The sequence below is a fragment of the Erpetoichthys calabaricus genome, chromosome 5, assembly GCF_900747795.2.
Source record: "Erpetoichthys calabaricus chromosome 5, fErpCal1.3, whole genome shotgun sequence".
Taxonomy (NCBI): Eukaryota; Metazoa; Chordata; class Cladistia; order Polypteriformes; family Polypteridae; genus Erpetoichthys; species Erpetoichthys calabaricus.
Genome location: NC_041398.2, coordinates 241,543,176 through 241,561,776, shown reverse-complemented (window position 1 = coordinate 241,561,776; position 18,601 = coordinate 241,543,176). Strand labels below are relative to the sequence as shown.

The 18,601-nt window shown below is 40.0% G+C and overlaps 1 protein-coding gene across 3 annotated transcripts in view; it reads right to left on the bottom strand.

Moving 5' to 3' along the window:
* Positions 1-476: 476 nt before the first annotated feature.
* lrba (LPS responsive beige-like anchor protein) overlaps positions 477-18,601 on the bottom strand; it is an 830,448-nt gene continuing 812,323 nt past the window's right edge. For all 3 annotated transcript variants that reach the window (XM_051928096.1, XM_051928098.1, XM_051928097.1), the window contains exons 55-56: positions 4,229-4,380; positions 477-1,945 (exon numbers count right to left, since the gene is read on the bottom strand). In XM_051928096.1, coding sequence (XP_051784056.1) covers positions 1,855-1,945; positions 4,229-4,380 — 243 coding nt within the window. In that variant the 3' untranslated portion in view covers positions 477-1,854. The remainder of the gene's footprint in view (positions 1,946-4,228; positions 4,381-18,601) is intronic.

Below are 18,601 nucleotides of genomic sequence, written 5' to 3'. Positions count from 1 at the left end.
TCTGGAATGGTTTTGAAGTACGCCAGTAATCAACAAATTCTGATTGCATGTATCCTTTTCAATGATGTTGTTTATTTAGGTCAGCTTGATTGGAAGATTTCATAAAAGAAGAATTTCCATGTGGTTTGGTTTTTCCACTGAATGCCGTGCCTCTTGCCATGTGAATCCTGGGCAGGCTCATCCTGTTTAGTGTAACTGCCATTAAAGAGTTTTGCTCAACTGCAAAAAGAATACAAAGCAGGTGTGTTGATCCAGAAATGTAGCCCCCTAAATGTCTTTATTATATTCTTTTTTTTATTATTATTTTAGGGAGTAGAAACAACTGCACGTAAAAGAAAACTCTGGAATCCGAGCCGTCGCTTTAAGCCGTGTGATAAAGACAAGACCTCAGATCTCACACTGCCTGATTTTAAATGAAGTTTAAATGTTAAGTGTAGTCTGTTCACCCCTCAAAAATGAGACAAGATACCCAAGTGTTACTTTCAGTTACAAATCTCTTATTTAATTATTTAAAGTCACACACTGAAATACCTCATTCCAAATCAATTACCAAAAATTGCAAAGATACTTAAAAATACAGTAATTTATTTCATTACAGCTGTGTCTGTAGGACTGTAGTCGATCCTTTTCTCACACGCAGCAGACAAAAATGATGAAAAGCAGCTTCGGAGGGAATGTTTATCGTGTAAATTACAGCAACAAAACGCAAGGCCTTCACAGTGTGGGCTGCAGGTGTACAGATGCACGCTTTTCACATAAACACCTCTGATAACCCCCCCCCCCCATCCTCACATACACATCTGATAGGCGTCCCCCCCCCCATTAAACTCCCAAACGAAGTAACACATTCTGTCTCATTCTATTTTATTGCTTCTTAAAAGCGCTGCCAGTCTTTCGATGGATGAAGTCTCCGGGAAGGAGAATCATCGGATCTCCATGTTTCGCTCCAGATTTCACAGCTTATTTTCCATGAACTCTTTAGCAAACGATTTTTCATAAATATGCATTCTGCAGATAACGGAATACGCAAAATGAAGCTGCAAGTTTCTGTTCATTCACGAGCCAAACGCTTTTTGCGGAAATGAAGGGTTGTGCAAACATCCTATGCCAAATAGCTTCAATAAAGCCGCATAAACTTCATCATCAGAGATACAAAATCATGCGCACAAACGTAAGACACAGCAGTCTTTGAAAAGAAACTATGATTATTACCCCCCCCCCCCTTTTCCTTTTCACAAATTGGAGCATAAAAAGGTGTGTAAAAAATTCAGAAATCCCTTAAACAAGCCAATTTCTGGCCGTTGAACAGTACTGATTACAGGATGACAAAGGTACGTCACACTGTCATATAGCGATATATTGCTCTTTTTCCCTTAGCGCTACAGGACGCCACAAATACTCGGAAACTGAGTGGCCAAACACAAGAATTCTTGTGTAACCCAAATCCTCTTCCTCTCCCTCCTCTCCCCAGTAACAAAGCAGACGAGCACATCTTAAGACCATCAATGTAAATAAAATTACCTAACTAATGACAGTTTCACCCTGTTAATATTTCCCCCTTTGCACAGCGATGAAAAATAGACTTTTACCACTAAAAATAGATTTTGCTTTTTTCATAACTATAGAACCCACCCCAAAGATTTATTATATATGAAATTTATAAGGATCTACAAAATATAGCCGTGACTATTTAAAAATAGTTGCTTTTTTGCCAGTATTTAAGCTACATTCAGAACTGCATTGTGTTTTTTTTTCTGTCTTTCAGTATATAACAAAAGAATAAAGTAGTGCCTTTAGAACAAATGGTGAGACGCTCCACCACCATTCACACAGCAATCCTATCAGCTGGGAGCTTCAGTATCTCGTCTGATACTCGTGATGCCATCGGTTAAAATCGTTGTAAAACAGTACTATGCTCCCAGACGCCATGCCAGTTATGATGCACCTGGAAAGACAAAGACAGAAGTGAAGCCCATTGTTAGTTCTAATAATGGCCTTACAATACAAGTGTCAGTTTCCTCTAGAAAATCTTCATAACTGATTAGTCCAATCCCAAAATGGGACCCAATGGCTCATGTATGCAATTAATTATATTATATGAGATAAACTTTACAAATCCTTAGGGGAAATTTAGATGCACACAACAGTAGAAACATAGAAAACAAAGATATGGATTCATGGACAGATAATACAGCCAATCAATCAATAGATAGCTAGATAAGTAAATACATAAATAATAGGTGGATAAACAAATTTATGTAAATTGTCCAGAAACAGTAAAATTAACTTAGAGTACAAAACATAAAAGAAGGATACTAGATAGATAGATAGATATGAAAGGCACGATACAATGATAGATAGATATAAAAGGCACTATATAGCAGACAGACATACACATAAATATGAAAGGCACTATATAATGATAGATAGATAGATATGAAAGGCACTATACAATGACAGACAGACAGACAGACAGACAGACAGACAGACAGACAGATAGATAGATAGATAGATAGATATGAAAGGCACTATATAGCAGACAGATAGATATGAAAGGCACTATACAATGACAGATAGATAGACAGACAGATATGAAAGGCACTATATAGCAGACAGACAGATATGAAAGGCACTATATAGCAGACAGACAGATATGAAAGGCACTATATAGCAGACAGACATACAAATATGAAAAGCACTATACAATGATAGATAGATATGAAAGGCACTATACAATGACAGACAGACAGACAGGAAAGGCACTATATAGCAGACAGACAGACCGACATGAAAGGCACTATATAGCAGACAGACAGACAGACAGGAAAGGCACTATATAGCAGACAGACAGACATGAAAGGCACTATATAGCAGACAGACAGACAGACAGACAGATAGATAGATATGAAAGGCACTATATAGCAGACAGATAGATATGAAAGGCACTATATAGCAGACAGACAGATATGAAAGGCACTATATAGCAGACAGACATACAGATATGAAAAGCACTATATAATGATAGATAGACAGATATGAAAGGCACTATATAGCAGACAGACAGACAGATAGGAAAGGCACTATATAGCAGACAGACAGACATGAAAGGCACTATATAGCAGACAGACAGACATGAAAGGCACTATATAGCAGACAGACAGACAGACAGACAGACAGACAGACAGACAGACAGATAGATAGATATTTTATTAATCCCAAGGGGAAATTCACATACTCCAGCAGCAGCATACTGATACAAAAAACAATATTAAATTAAAGAGTAATAAAAATGTAGGTAAAAACAGACAATAACTTTGAATAATGTTAACGTTTACCCCCAGGGGTGGAATTGAAGAGTCACATAGTTTGGGGGAGGAGCGATCTCCTCAATCTGTCAGTGGGTTGAAAATTGGGGTTTTTCATTACTTTTTTAGTACTGATATACAATACAACCCTAGTCCATGTGCCGTCATATTTACAGTGTCATATAAGGTGACGTCAGCAATGTAACAGAAGTGTTCTCGGGACGCTAGATGGAGCTTTGCAAAGACAATTGAAGCACACTACAATAAAAAGAAACCTCAGAAACAGTTCTGCAAAGTGAAAAAAAACTGAAATACACACAAAAAATGCCCATAAAAAGGCTATATTACACTAATGGCCTCTAACATCCGGCGCCGCCGTGAGTGGCAGCCTTTTCAGCAGCTCCGTGTATGACTGTATATGAATGTGTACTTTTCTACTTTTAAATGTGAATTTCCCATTGGGATTAATAAAGTATCTGTCTGTCTATCTATCTATCGTACCCAGTTTCCTTCAGTTTATGCAGATTTTCTCACATTCTTTGTCTCCATCAATTTATTTCAAGTGTGTTTTTCCAATTAATCCATTTTTTTCCCCACTGAACCCAATATGATGGTGACATGGGCTTTGAGTTTATCCTAACAGTATTGGGATTATGCCAAAGGATGCTAGTTTAATTTTCTTTAATTATGTTAGGCTAAAGGTATTTTGTGGTTGACACTTGGCACTGGGCTACTTGGCACTTCATCAAACATACCGCATGGCTAATAACAGTAAGCACATCTTCACAAGTTAAACTTTCCCTTCTTCTAGATGTTAATGTTCTGTATGGACTTAAAGAGCACATCTCAAGTTATGCCACCTTACAGTGGCCCAGGGATCTTTGATGAAGAGTGATCTGTACTGTTATCAAGCAAATTCTCACCTTTGGTCATGTGACATTGCCATTGATCTGATCCCAGCGTCACAACCTGGGTATACGAAGAGCTGCTTAAGATCGTGGATCTGCCAAACCGTCAGCACTCCTGCATCGCCTCCTGACAGCAGGTATTGTCCATCTCGGCTCATTAGTATTGCCTGAATGAAAGAAAAATGTTGATTTGTTAAGAAGACTAGTACACCTTTTAAACGCAGTTACTCCAAGTTTAGAGTTACAAGGACTATCCTTGCAGCACCAGGAGAAAGGCTGAAGGAAAAAACCTGCACATAATCACTAAAACCTGAATACTGTAAATTGCAAAATATCCATCAACGTACAAAGAAAAACAAACACTTTCAACTCATAAGTGCATCTTCTACTGAGATTAATGGTAAGAAACTCCACCACAGGTGGGTCCTTTAGCCATCTTCAGAAACTGAAAATGGGTTGTGATGACTGAAGTGGTCTCAGTATTCAAAGATGAAATCAGTAGATGTGCAGTCCTTCAGCAATGGCGCTATCAGATACTTTCTCTATGGGAGAGTTGGGTAAGTGTGAGCGGTCAGGAAGGAGGACAGAAAAATACAAAGACACCATATGATTGACAGAGAGGTTTTTTTTGAATAGTCACGATGATAAAAATGAGTTAAAAAATTTAAACTGGCTGCGTTTTGATTTATACGTTGCTGCAGGCTGCTTAGGTTACATTTGGACTACACTTGAAAGTGACTAAATTCCGAATTTTGGTTCATACCATATTTAGTTTTTTTGGCTGTTCAAAATAATTATGCAAGCAATTCAAATCTGATATGACTGTGTACAGATACCTATCCTAAATCTGCAAAATTAATAAAAATGAATTAATCAGATTGTTGTGACCACTTATACAACCATGAATATGAGCTACATGCTGATTGTTGATATGATGCCTGCTGACATTATGACTTCAAACTGTTCACAGTGCAGGACATGGGTGAATTCTTCAGCTCACTATGACAAGAGCTCAAAGATGTTTTAAGAGGAATCATCACTGCCAGATCCGTAAAAATCTGTGGACCAGTTGGAACAAGATGTTACAACTTGAGAATTTCAAAATGTTGAGTACATTTAATTATTGCAATGTCTGACTGCAAGACCCCATCGAAAAAATACACACTTGTGGCACAACATTTCAGAAAACACATACCGTATTTACTCGTGTACCACGTGCCCTGATGTAAAACGCGCACCCTAATTTTTACAAAGAAAATCACGAAAAAAATTTTCCCCGTGTACGACATGTGTTGTGATTGTACAGGAAGGGTTTAGGGCACGTTTTCCGCGAACGAACGAGAGAGAGAGAGAGAGAGAGAGAGAGAGAGAGAGAGAGCGCGAATGCGAGAGAGAGAGTGTGCGCGAGCAAACGAGAAAGAAAGAGAGCGAGCGAGAGAGCCCAAGCAGAAGAAGTAAACATTACAGAAAAGAATTTCCTCGTGTATGATGCGCACCTGATTTTCTAATGCTAATGTTCGGGAAAAAATGTGCGCGTGGCACACGGGTAAATACGGCAATACTTGGTCTGTATTGATAGGTTTTCTTTTCCATTTTTTTTTTTTACATTTCAGATATCTCTAAAAAGATAAAGTCTTTGTCACATGAGTGAAAAAAATCTTGAATATATAAATACAAATTGTAATTTAGGTAGCTCACTACTTAACCCAACACCAAAATAGGTACTGTACATACTCACGTATAAGTTGTGTTTTGAAACCTGAAAAATCGATAATAAAATCAGACCCCGACAGCAGCTTGAGAGGGATTTTTATGGATTGATCCTGACTGTTGTTATCCTTTGATTTTACCCATTTTTGGATGATTATTTATTTATTTGCATTTTAACCTCCACCAAACACTATTAGATTATTGATTGATTTATTTAAAATTTATTCATTAATGCACTGCATTTTATGAATTTTTTGGACACTTTGTAAATAAAAGTATAAAGCACTTTGAACCATCCATATCGATCTATCTATCCCTTTCTGTGAGTGTATGTCCTCACTGCTCAGTCCATCCTTGGTTATGACTATCGATGTCCCAGGTTCAATAATGGTAATGCCAGCTATAGGTAACCTGGGCATCACATTCTTATGGTATGCCACTTAGAGGATTATTGTTGGTATTGTTGGATTATTATCTGTGTTGTATTTTATAATCTTTTGCCCCCTCCGATATTTATGACAACTAGACAGATGTAGATCAAGGGTGTCCAACTCTGGTCCTAGTGGGCCAAGTGGCAGAAGGTTTTCATTCTAACCATCTTCTTAATTAGTTTAGTTTTAATTGACGTGACTCAGACCCTTTAGTTGTTTCTTTTCTTTAATGAGCAGCAGAACAATAATGTGACACAAAATAAGCCACCACATGACCAGCTAACCTGAAAATAAAGAACGGTGAAGGTCTCATCCTATTGGTCTGCTCAGGTCATCAAAACATCTTGACGTGGTCTTAGAAAAAACAGAAAATCAACAGTTTGCTGCGACAGAATGAGAGCTGCAGCATGATATTCAATAATGGTGTTAATTAAAAGCAAGAATTGGCTTCTCAAGTTAGCTGGTCATCTGTTGGCTCGTTTCACATCTCATTTATGTTTGGCTGCCATTTAATGAAAAAACAAATCAATTCACAGAACCGAATCCTTATAAACAGGGCTATTAAAATAAATGGAAAAGGAGTTAATTAGCAGTAAAAACTGGTCACAGAACAAGAGAAAGTTTAGAATGAAAACTTGCAGCCACTGCGACCCAGCCGGACTGGAGTTGGACACCCCTGATGAAGATTGATATGCTATATGCACCCCTGATGAAGATTGATATGGCAAAATGTTTTTAGACACCTGATCAGCACACCTATATGAACTTGTTGGACATCCCATTCCAAAACCATGGGCACTGATACGGAGTTACTCCCCTCCCACTCTTCTATGGAGTCTTTCCATAAGATTCTGGACAGCGTGTGAAGGAATTTGTGGCCATTTAGCCAAAAGAGCATTTGTGAGGTCAGTGATATTAGACAAGAAGACCTGGCTCGCAATCAGCATTCCATTTCACCTCCAATGGTGTTCAATAGGGTTGAGATCAGGGCTCTGGGCAGGCCACTCGAGTTCATCCATATCTGTATGGATCTGGCTTTCTGCACAGGGGAACAGTCATGCTGGAACAGTAAAAGGACTACAATAAACTGCTGGAACAAAGTTGGAAGCTCACAAAAGTCTAATATGACTTTGTCTTCTGTAACATTAACAGTACCCTTTATTGGAACAAAGATGCTTAGGCCCAAACCCTGCTATTCTAACTCTTCCACCAAACTTGACAGTAGGCACAAAGCAATCCAAAAGGTAGTGTTCTTCTGCCAAACCCAGTTTCATCCATTAGACTGCAAGATGGTGAAGTGTGATTCATCAGTCCAGAGAACATGTTTCCACTTTCCAATGGTGGCATGCTTTAGACCACTCTGGCGGATGTTTGGCACTGTACATTGAGGTTTTAGGCTTGTGTGAAGATATTCAGCTATGGAACCCCATTTGATGAAGTTCTCTACGCACAGTTTTTGTGCTGATGCTGTTTCTGGGGCAGTTTGGAAGTCTACCGTAAGTGATGCCACAGGGGAAAGGCCTTTTTTACTTGCTATGCACTTCAACAAGCCGTGACCTCACTCTGTAAATTTGTGTGGCGTACCCAGTTGTGACTGAGCTATTGATGCTCAATACTGATTCTCTGTGCAAGAGAGGACAGAGCCGGCTGTACTTCCTTAGAAGACTGGCATCCTTCAACATCTGCAATAAGATGCTGCAGGTGTTCTATCAGATGGTTGTGGCGAGCACCCTCTTCTACGCTGTGGTGTGCTGGGGAGGCAGCATAAAGAAGAAGGACACCTCACGGATGTACAAACTGGTGAGGAAGGCAGGCTCTATTGTAGACATGGAGCTGGACAGTCTGACATCTGTGATGGAGCGACGGGCGCTGAGCAGGCTCCTGTTAATCATGGAGAATCCACTGCATCCACTGAACAGGATCATCTCCAGACAGAGGAGCAGCTTCAGTGACAGACTGCTGTCACCGTCCTGCTCCACTGACAGACAGAGGAGATCGTTCCTCCCTCACACTATACGACTCTTCAATTCCACCCGAGGTGTTAAACGTTAACATTATACAAAGTTATTGTCTGCTATACCTGCATTGTTATCACTCTTTAATTTAATATTGTTTTTATCAGTATGCTACTGCAGGAGTAGGTGAATTTCCCCTTGGGATTAATAAAGTATCTATCTATCTATCTAGAAACACACACAGTTGACCTGAGTGGATCTAGCAGAGCAGAAACTGCAGGTACTGACTTGTGGCAAAGGTGGTATCTTATGACACTGCTAAGTTTAAAGTCAGTATGAGCCATTCTATTGCCAGCATTTGTCAATGGAGATTGTATGGCTGTTTGCTTTATTTTATGCACCAGAGATGAAACACCTAAACTCAATAATGTGGAGGGGTGTCCACATACTTTTATATACATTGTCACACACACGTGCCTTGAGGACAGCTTAAAGGCTCTGGTGGTGGCAATTCTTCACCAGTCTGCAGGGTGGCCCTGTATACTAACGCCTCTTTCTCTACAGACCAGATGAGAGTCAGTTTAACCACCTCTGATGTCACTTCCTGTGTCTGTCCACCTGGACCCTCCTCTTCCTGCCTGGTCTGTACTAAAGGGGAAATGTCGCCATCTTGTAGCAGTCACACTTTAGACTTGGGTCCATGAAGACTTTTTTCCCCCCTCTTTAACATGTTTATACTTCACGTCTGTTTTCAATTATACAGGGTTTGACTACGGGTGCCCCAGCTCATTATGATTCTTTGTTTAGAGTTAAATGAGTTCTTTATTGACTCCCAAAATTGATTTGCCCCAGCAGCAATACACAATACAAAGTAATGACTGAACACCAATAAAATGTACAAGTCAATGCCCAAGTTCAAGACAGTGTGGTGTTTTCACCACATAATAATACACATTTAGATAGATAGATAACAATAAGATGCTGTAGATGTTCTATCAGACGGTTGTGGCGAGCGCCCTCTTCTACACAGTGGTGTGCTGGGGAGGCAGCATTAAGAAGAAAGACGCCTCATGCCTGGACAAACTGGTGAGGAAGGCAGGCTCTATTGTTGGCATGGAGCTGGACAGTTTGACATCTGTGGCAGAGCGACGGGCGCTGAGCAGACTCCTATCAATTATGGAGAATCCACTGCATCCACTAAACAGGATCATCTCCAGACAGAAGAGCAGCTTCAGCGACAGACTGCTGTCACCGTCCTGCTCCACTGACAGACTGAGGAGATCGTTCCTCCACCACACTATGCGACTCTTCAATTCCACCCGGGGGGGGGGGGGGGGGGGGGGGGGGTAAACGTTAACATTACACAAAGTTATTGTCTGTTATACCTGCATTGTTATCACTCTTTAATATTTTCTTTATCAGTATGCTGCTGCTGGAGTATGGGAAACTAAAAGAACAGCATTTTTTTATGAAAATGTAAATGTACAGTTAATAAATACATTACTGGTCAAAAGGTTTAGAAATGCAATGAATGACCTAAAATGGTGTAAAGGTAAGCAGTAAACTGCCAGAGATTTAAATTTAAAGTTTAGGTTAGCAAAAACAGAAAAATATGGAAATATCAGAATATTGCAAATGGGCCTTCTTCAGGGATATTCTGCAGTAATTAAAGTAAATGAAGCCTGGCAAGTTGAAGCAGTTTGCATACATGTCCCAAATTTTGTAGATTACTTAAAATCATCTGTGTGTCTTAAAGCAGAGTTGGAACGGACTGTGTTACTGTTACACCCTCTGAAATACTACTTGGAAAACATTACACTATAATAAAAAGCGAGCGCTATATAAATGTAATGAATTATTATTATTATTAATATTCCAGCGATAATGGCTAGAAAGCGGCAATTAACAAATGAAATTAGTTAGAACATTATTACCCTTAGAAGTGTAGGCCTTTTATTTGGAGAAATTGCAAAAGGAATCAAAGTGTCAACGATCCCAGTGGTGTCCTACACAATCCAAAGGCAATTGGAAACTGAAAGATCTGGCAGAGAAAAAGTCACAAGCCAATCAGAAAAGTTTCATGAAGGACACGTGATCATCAGAGGTGACTGTGTGCAGACCTATAAATACCTGGGAGTGCAGCTGGATGATAAATTAGACTGGACTGCCAATACTGATGCTCTGTGTAAGAGAGGACAGAGCCGACTATACTTTCTTAGAAGGCTGGCGTCCTTCAACATCTGCAATAAGATGCTGCAGATGTTCTATCAGACGGTTGTGGCGAGCGCCCTCTTCTACGTGGGGGTAAACGTTAACATTACACAAAGTTATTGTCTGTTATACCTGCATTGTTATCACTCTTTAATATTTTCTTTATCAGTATGCTGCTGCTGGAGTATGGGAAATTCCCCTTGGGATTAATAAAGTATCTATCTATCTATCTATCTATTATATAGTGCCTTTCATATCTATCTATCTATCTATCTATCATATAGTGCCTTTCATATCTATCTATCTATCATATAGTGCCTTTCATATCTATCTATCTATCTATCATATAGTGCCTTTCATATCTATCTATCATATAGTGCCTTTCATATCTATCTATCATATAGTGCCTTTCATATCTATCTATCTATCTATCTATCAATTATTTAATGTATGGTATCCCTACGCCAACTAGTCTGTTGATATGACTAAACTGAGGGTGGGCATGATGGTCTGAAGGCATATTAGACAAGACCTTTAAGCAGCTCTCCCGAAATAATCTTAAGGAGAAAATTTTTGATCCACTTTGTAATAATGTAAATGCAAGTTTTAACAAATTAAAATTATTGGCTACAGGAAATCAGGACTCATTCTACACAGGCTTTTAAAGAATTGACGAGAGTAAGACAAAAGTTTCAATCTCTTGTTTAACTGCACCCAAAAATCAGTGGCTTAACACCAAAAGTGTTTTCACGTTAAGCTAAGTTAATAGGAGATCTTAACATTTTTCTAAAACACTACATAAGAAAGAGATGTGTGTATGTTAGCCTTAAACCCATCAGATTTCATGTGGAGAAAAGCCTGAAGAGAGCTGATTTATTTTACAGCGGCTGCCTTTCCTTGTGCCATAAGGATGGTATTACACTTTAAGAAGCTCACGGCAGGAAGGATCTTTTAATGTTTGTTATTCTCCTCATAACTTCTACACCACGTTACATTCAAATTCAGAACTTTCGTGTCATAAATACTAATTAAATACACATAAGTGCAAATATAACCTCAATTCTAAATCAAAATCCAGGTCAAGAAAAACAGATGTCAAAAAAGAGACCTATAATTCCTTGACATTTCTCCCTAGGATGTACTTTGGCAAAATATCATGAGCAGCAGAGGCAATACATAAATCTGTGTAATGAAGCAATAATCAAGTAACAGCTTCTGACACACACTTCAGGGGAAGAAAAGTAAAAAGAAGGCCACTGTGCTCCACTGCTGAGGGAATGCCGGCTTTACAACGATTCCCAGACGTTTATTTGCGGAACGTGAGGAACGAGGGTGAAATGAATCCCACCTTTCCCCGGAAAGGATGTAGTCTGTGTCAGACGTTGCACTCAATAAGCAAGGCGCCACAGTTGACGGTTTTTGTTGAGTGAATTCCATTTCTCTTTCACAACTTTATTATCTGAAAGAAATTGAGCAGACTTTCTGAAACGCAAAACTTGAAAGATGCCAATGAGATTTGGATTATTAAATGCAATCTGGGACTGTGTAAAACTTTAAAACGAAAGCAAGTCCTTGGCGTCAATATTAAAATAACTGTTGAGAGACTTCCTGCTATATATGGTTTTGAATATAAGGCATTGATTATTTGAGGGACTGTTTTTAACCGGGAAATATAACGTTGATTCTGACAAAAACAGCAGAAAAGTCTCACAGAGCTAACTAAGTACCAGAAAATTCCTTCTTATGATAATACAGCAATAATAACGTGTAAAAAATCGATTGGTTCCAATGAAATGTTAATGATGAGGAAGGAATGATGTGAACGGGATTATATAGCTCTGTACAGTGAAATAAACAAAAACAAGCCGGACAGATGGCACACATTGCACCATGTGTTAATAAAATGGCCAAACCGCACTACATGTTAACATAACAAAAAAGACGAACTGCCCAAATCACATTACGTGTTTCCAAACTGGACGAATCACATATGCGGCATGCTGTGTTGACAAAATGACTGAATCACACACATCCCACCATGCGTTTACAAATTAGAGAAATCGCACAAGTTTCACGCTGTGTTAGCAAAACGAACGAAATGCACATACTCCAAGTTGTGGTAACGGAATGAACAAACAGCAAACATTCTACGCTGTACTAACAAAATGAACGAATCGTACATGTTCCATGTTGTGTTAAAGTGCACGAATCGCACACGTTCTATGCTGTGTTAACAAAATAAACGAATCATACGTTTTATGTTGTGTTAACAAAATGAACAAATGGAATAAGTTCCATGCTGTGTTGACAAAATGAATGGATGGCACACATTCCACACTCCATTAACAAAATTAACGCATCTAATATTTCACGCTGTCGCAGACTTTCCACACGGTGTTAATAAAATGAACGAATGGCACATGTTCCACATTGTGTTAACAACACAAATGAATTTTACACATTCTTCACTGTGTTAACAAAGAGAACGAAATGCACACAATTCTACACTGTGTTAACAAAATGAACAAAACATATATGTTCCTTGCTGTGTTAACAAAATAAACGAATGGCACACATTCCATGGTGCGTTAAGAAATTGACCAAATCATACACATTCCATGGTGTGTTAGTAAAATGAATGAATCGCACACATTTCACGCTATTTTAGCAAAATGGAAGAATCGCACAGTTTTGGACACTGTGTTTGTGGCTTTACGTGTATCTTTCCACTTTGTTTAGTGCTGATCCAGGTGGTTTTCCAAGTTTTTTTGTTGGGTTAGATCAGCGTTTCTCAACCTGTAAGTATTTGCGACCTGAGTTTTCATAACAGTTTTAATCGCTCCCTGCTAACGTTTTTTTGAAACCCTAATAAAATTTATTCCTATATTTTTTGCTGCCGATACACTGCTACAAGTTTAAAATTTTCCTACGAATAGCGAAATTACGCCACATATGGCAACATTCGCGCCCCCCTTTTTGTTACTTCGGGGGGCACGCCCCACAGTTTGAGAACCGCTGGGTTATTAGACAATGAAAATCCTGATAACTCCACTCATCACTCCCCTTCCTCTTCTAGTTAATTTACAATCAACTTCAAAGCGTCTGGCCATCACATAAGCAGGACACATTGTCTTCTCAAGGGAAGAAAAATTATGAACTGTTAATGATTTTTTAATTTATTACTTTACTCGTGCACTGTACTGTATTACTTTTGAAAGGATGCATTCAAGAGAAAATCTCCAGTGCTAAGCCCACCTTAAAATTTATTACAAGACAAATTGCCCCAGTAACACTGGTTCACCATACTTTTCTGGTCTGTTTTAGTGTGTTGCATAGCTGGAACTGATGGTGTTTATAAAAAATGGCCAGTTTGACACCACAGTTATCAACTCTGTTACCTCATGAGTTTGAATCCCGACCCTGACACAGCTGGTATGGATTTTGCACATTTCTTCCCAGGTTTCCCTTCAGTGTCTTAAGATGTGGTTGTTAAGGTGACCAGACACACAAAATCTGCCCACCGTGAGTGAGCATGTTTTATATTGGACCAGCCTGTTTAATGTTGGTTCCTGATTTGCCAGGATCGGCACAAGTCCTCCACTATGGATTAATTGTAAAAATGGATGGATGTATGGGAAGAACTTACAGTTAAGACCGTTGGTAGGTGGAACTCCCACCTTCTTCAAAGTGTTGTTTCTGGACTTTTCATTTCACAGTGAGACATACTGAGTGTTCAGGGGGGTAGAGGAGACCTTTTCTCTATGTGCATCTCTATATATAATCTTCATTTGGATCTTGATCTTTGTTTGATTGTGAATTCATGTTCCCCTGACACTGCCTTGGTTGTTACTTTTGTTTACAAACACTGTTGATACCACTCTTTGTGTTTATATCTGGCGTCGACACCATGCTTTGTGTTTAGATCTGGCGTCGACACCTGCTTCGTTGTCGAGACTGTGGTTTTTTGTGTTTCTATCGACCGTCGTTGGCAGCACTTCGTCCAAATTGAATGTTCACCCACTTCTTGGAGTCGGCAGTCAGAGTATATAAGTCGGACACACTTCTGTGATTTTCCATCAGTCGGCGTTTGGAGTTCAAGAAAGAAGCATTGGTTCTTTCCTTACTCTTTGGATTGCCACAAAGCAACCTGCGAGATTGGAGAAAGGTTGAGAAGAGATCGTGAGAGGAAATGACAGCGTCGTGAAAACGAGACGGACTGTGAATGGAGAGAAGCAGAAATGCTCCTCCACCACCACATAATTACAATTCGGACAGTGATTCCGAGTAGGCCGTTCCTATTGAATCAATGTCCAAGGGTTTTGTTTTGTAATTTTGTTTCCCTTATAAAAAATCATAATGCTGTGCGATGAAGGACCCAGTTCACGACTGGGAGCCGCGTTTAAACAGGGAGTCCTTCACAGACAACTTTAACACGCGCAACGTAGTTGGGCACACATGGCTAGTTAACATATAATGTTAAATTAGGTTTCCAGTGAGAAAAGCAGCATGGGTAGGCAGCCTATTTTCAGCAAACTCAGCGACCATCCCCTCAGATAGAAATCAATTCAGTTTTACACGACTTCCAGCTAATTTCCTTTCTGCAGGCTTTTGATTATAGAAAACACACAAACACAAGGGACGTTATGTAGTCTGGGAGTGGCACAGAACAGGCTGCTGGCATTGGGCAACTGCATTGCTAATATGCAAACATTTTGGAAGATCCTCAACTCTTTCAGGGTGGATGTCGACTTTAGTCAACAGGGAGGGACTGATGGCGATAACTGTAAACGGTGACAAACCTCGGCGTTACATTTTTGTTCCACTCTGTTTGGTAGAAGGAACGTTAGCTTTGTTGGTTTGACTGAGATTCCCTGCGCTTGCATGAGTAGTGAGGAGCAAACAACAACAAAAATGGCATCGACATCTGCCGAGAGGTTGAAGCGCACGTGTAAAGCAAAATACTCTGTGGACAATGATTTGCATATTATCGCTGAATTGAACTCCAATTGTTGATACCAGTGATCGAAAGGAAATGTCAGATACCAGCTGATTGGTCCCCAGGTTTGTGTAGCTGACACAACTACGGCAACGTTCACCTGGGAGGACCACCACTTACAATGATGAGAGGTACAAACCAGACTACGCTGCGCTGTGACTGCTGCTGCTGCTGCCCCATCCCAACACTACGTGAAGACAGCCTGGCAGCCAGCCTGCTGCCCGTGAGTGGCTTGAGCCACAAGAGATGGCAAACTGGTGGCCACCACATGAAGCAACAGATGTTTTATGTTGATTTTTCTGTGAATTTCTCCTTGGGGATTAATAAAGTATCTATCTATCTATCTATCTATCTATCTATCTATCTATCTATCTATCTATCTATCTATCTATCTATCTATCTATCTATCTATCTATCTATCTATCTATCTATCTATCCATCCATTGCTTTGTGTTCTCTGAAAAATAATATTCAGCCCTCAAAAAGTTAATATCTAGACGAAAGGGCGGCACGATGGTGCTGTGGTAGCGCTGTTGCCTCGCAGTAAAGAAATCAGGGTTCATGTCCTTTGTACTCCCTGTGTGTAGTTTGCATGTTCTCCCATGTCTGTGTGGGTTTCCCCTCAGGTGCCTCGATTTCTCGCACTGTCCAAAGACATGCAGGTCAGGTGAATTGGCCGGGAGACACTAAATTGGCCAAAGTGTGTGTTTTCACCCTGTGATGGCCAGGTGCCCTGTCCGGGGTTTGTTTGTGCCTTGCGTCCTATGCTGGCTGGGAGAGTCTCCAGAAAAAAGCGACCCTGGTCTGGATTAAGTGAGTTAAAAAGAAAAAATGACATGACTTAACAGACATTAAGCTGTCAAAGGGACATTTCTTGGGTAACAAATTAAAAGGTTTTCTAAGGTGCCTCTCTTCAGTATACTGTGCCCAGTACAAAGCCCATCTTCCGCCTGGTTGCAACAGAGATAACCGCAGACAGGACAGCACATAGCAGACAGAAGAGTCTGCTCCTGACAGCGGGGGGAACATCACGGCTCAACTTCCTCCTGCTATGGAATTAAAATGAGAAACTTCCAGGCCAACCTGCCATCATTGCTACGAGAAGTCATTTAACTTAACAGCAGGTGGTCATCCTCACCAGAAATCATCATTTTGGGTTTTTACAGTTTCCCAGACTCGCACGTCTAAGAGTGACTTCATTTATACAGTATCAAATTTCCACTGTCAACTATGAAGCACCCTGGACATTTGGAGTAAATTCAAATACCAGGTAAGCAGTGGTTTCTAGTCAATGCCATTGGTAAATAAAAGTGGCTATGTCTAGGGTTGGGTTTAACACACCGCTGTCAGGAGAGTGCACAGGCACGAATAACTACAGACTGTGAACGACGCCATTATTTACAGTGCGTCCTCTGGTGTGATTACCAAGGCAGACACTCAAGCTGAAGCCAAGGAAAACAGCCACTAATTAAAAGTCGCATATAAGGTTGCAGTGCCAATGACGATTCTGTGCAATCTGAACGCCGGCATTATCAAAGCCATAGCACACAATCTCCCGAAATAATCAACTAACCAATCTGTCTGACTGGACTTATTAAGAGGCGCATACAGGAAACCATCAATCGAATAATCACAGGCAGCTGAGAGTCCAAGTGAGGTCCCTAACAGTTTTAGGAGCACCCAGTCCTTCTGCTCCTTCCATAACGCCATCACAGAGCAGAGACAAACTCCTGGGGCAGAAAAATGTAGAGGAGTGGATGGATGGCAGCAGAATCCAACACATATATTGTCTTAAACACCATTTTAGAAATTCCTCTGATTATATCATTTAATTTGGGCTTTAAATTAGTGACATATTTAATATGCAATAAAGGCAACAGAGCAGTAACTCAAAGGTTAAATTGTTAAGGTCATCTTTAACTTTTTACGTATTCTGTTTTTTTTTTTTTTTTAATAAATGTGGTTATTTTTTTATAGTAATTATATGGCCCTTATAAGTAAATGCTTGACAAAACACTTGGTAGACAATGCGGCTTTATGGCTAAAGGAATGCAGTTCTACCCATTGAGGCCATGGCACACTACACAGTGATTTTTCAGGGCACAGTCTTCAAAAGCCAGAGGCAGTTGACGCGTTCCCATGACTGCCCATTGTGTAGTGTAAAATACAGTCAGGTCCATAAATATTTGGACAGAGACAACTTTTTTTCTAATTTTGGTTCTGTACATGACCACAATGAATTTGAAATGAAACAACTCAGATGCAGTTGAAGTGCAGACTTTCAGCTTTAATTCAGTGGGGTGAACAAAACGATTGCATAAAAATGTGAGGCAACTAAAGCATTTTATGAACACAATCCCTTCATTTCAGGGGCTCAAAAGTAATTGGACAATTGAGTCAACGGCTATTTCATGGGCAGGTGTGGTCAAGTCCGTTGTTATGTCATTATCAATTAAGCAGATGAAAGGCCTGGAGTTGATTTGAGGTGTGGTGCTTGCATGTGGAAGATTTTGCTGTGAACAGACAACATGCGGTCAAAGGAGCTCTCCATGCAGGTGAAAGAAGCCATCAGAAAAAACCCATCCGAGAAATTGCTGCAATATTACGAGTGGCAAAATCTACAGTTTGGTCCATCCTGAGAAAGAAAGCAAGCACTGGTGAACTCAGCAACGCAAAAAGACCTGGACGTCCACGGAAGACAACAGTGGTGGATGATCGCAGAATCATTTCCATGGTGAAGAGAAACCCCTTCACAACAGCCAACCAAATGAACAACACTCTCCAGGGGTAGGCGTATCGATATCCAAGTCTACCATAAAGAGAAGACTGCATGAAAGTAAATCCAGAGGGTGCACTGCAAAGTGCAAGCCACTCATAAGCCTCAAGAATAGAAAGGCTAGATTGGACTTTGCTAAAGAACATCTAAAAATGCCAGCACAGTTCTGGAAAAACATTCTTTGGACAGATGAAACCAAGATCAACCTCTACCCGAATGATGGCAAGAAAAAAGTATGGAGAAGGCGTTGAAATAGCTCATTATCCAAAGCATAGCACATCATCTGTAAAACACGCTGGAGGCAGTGTG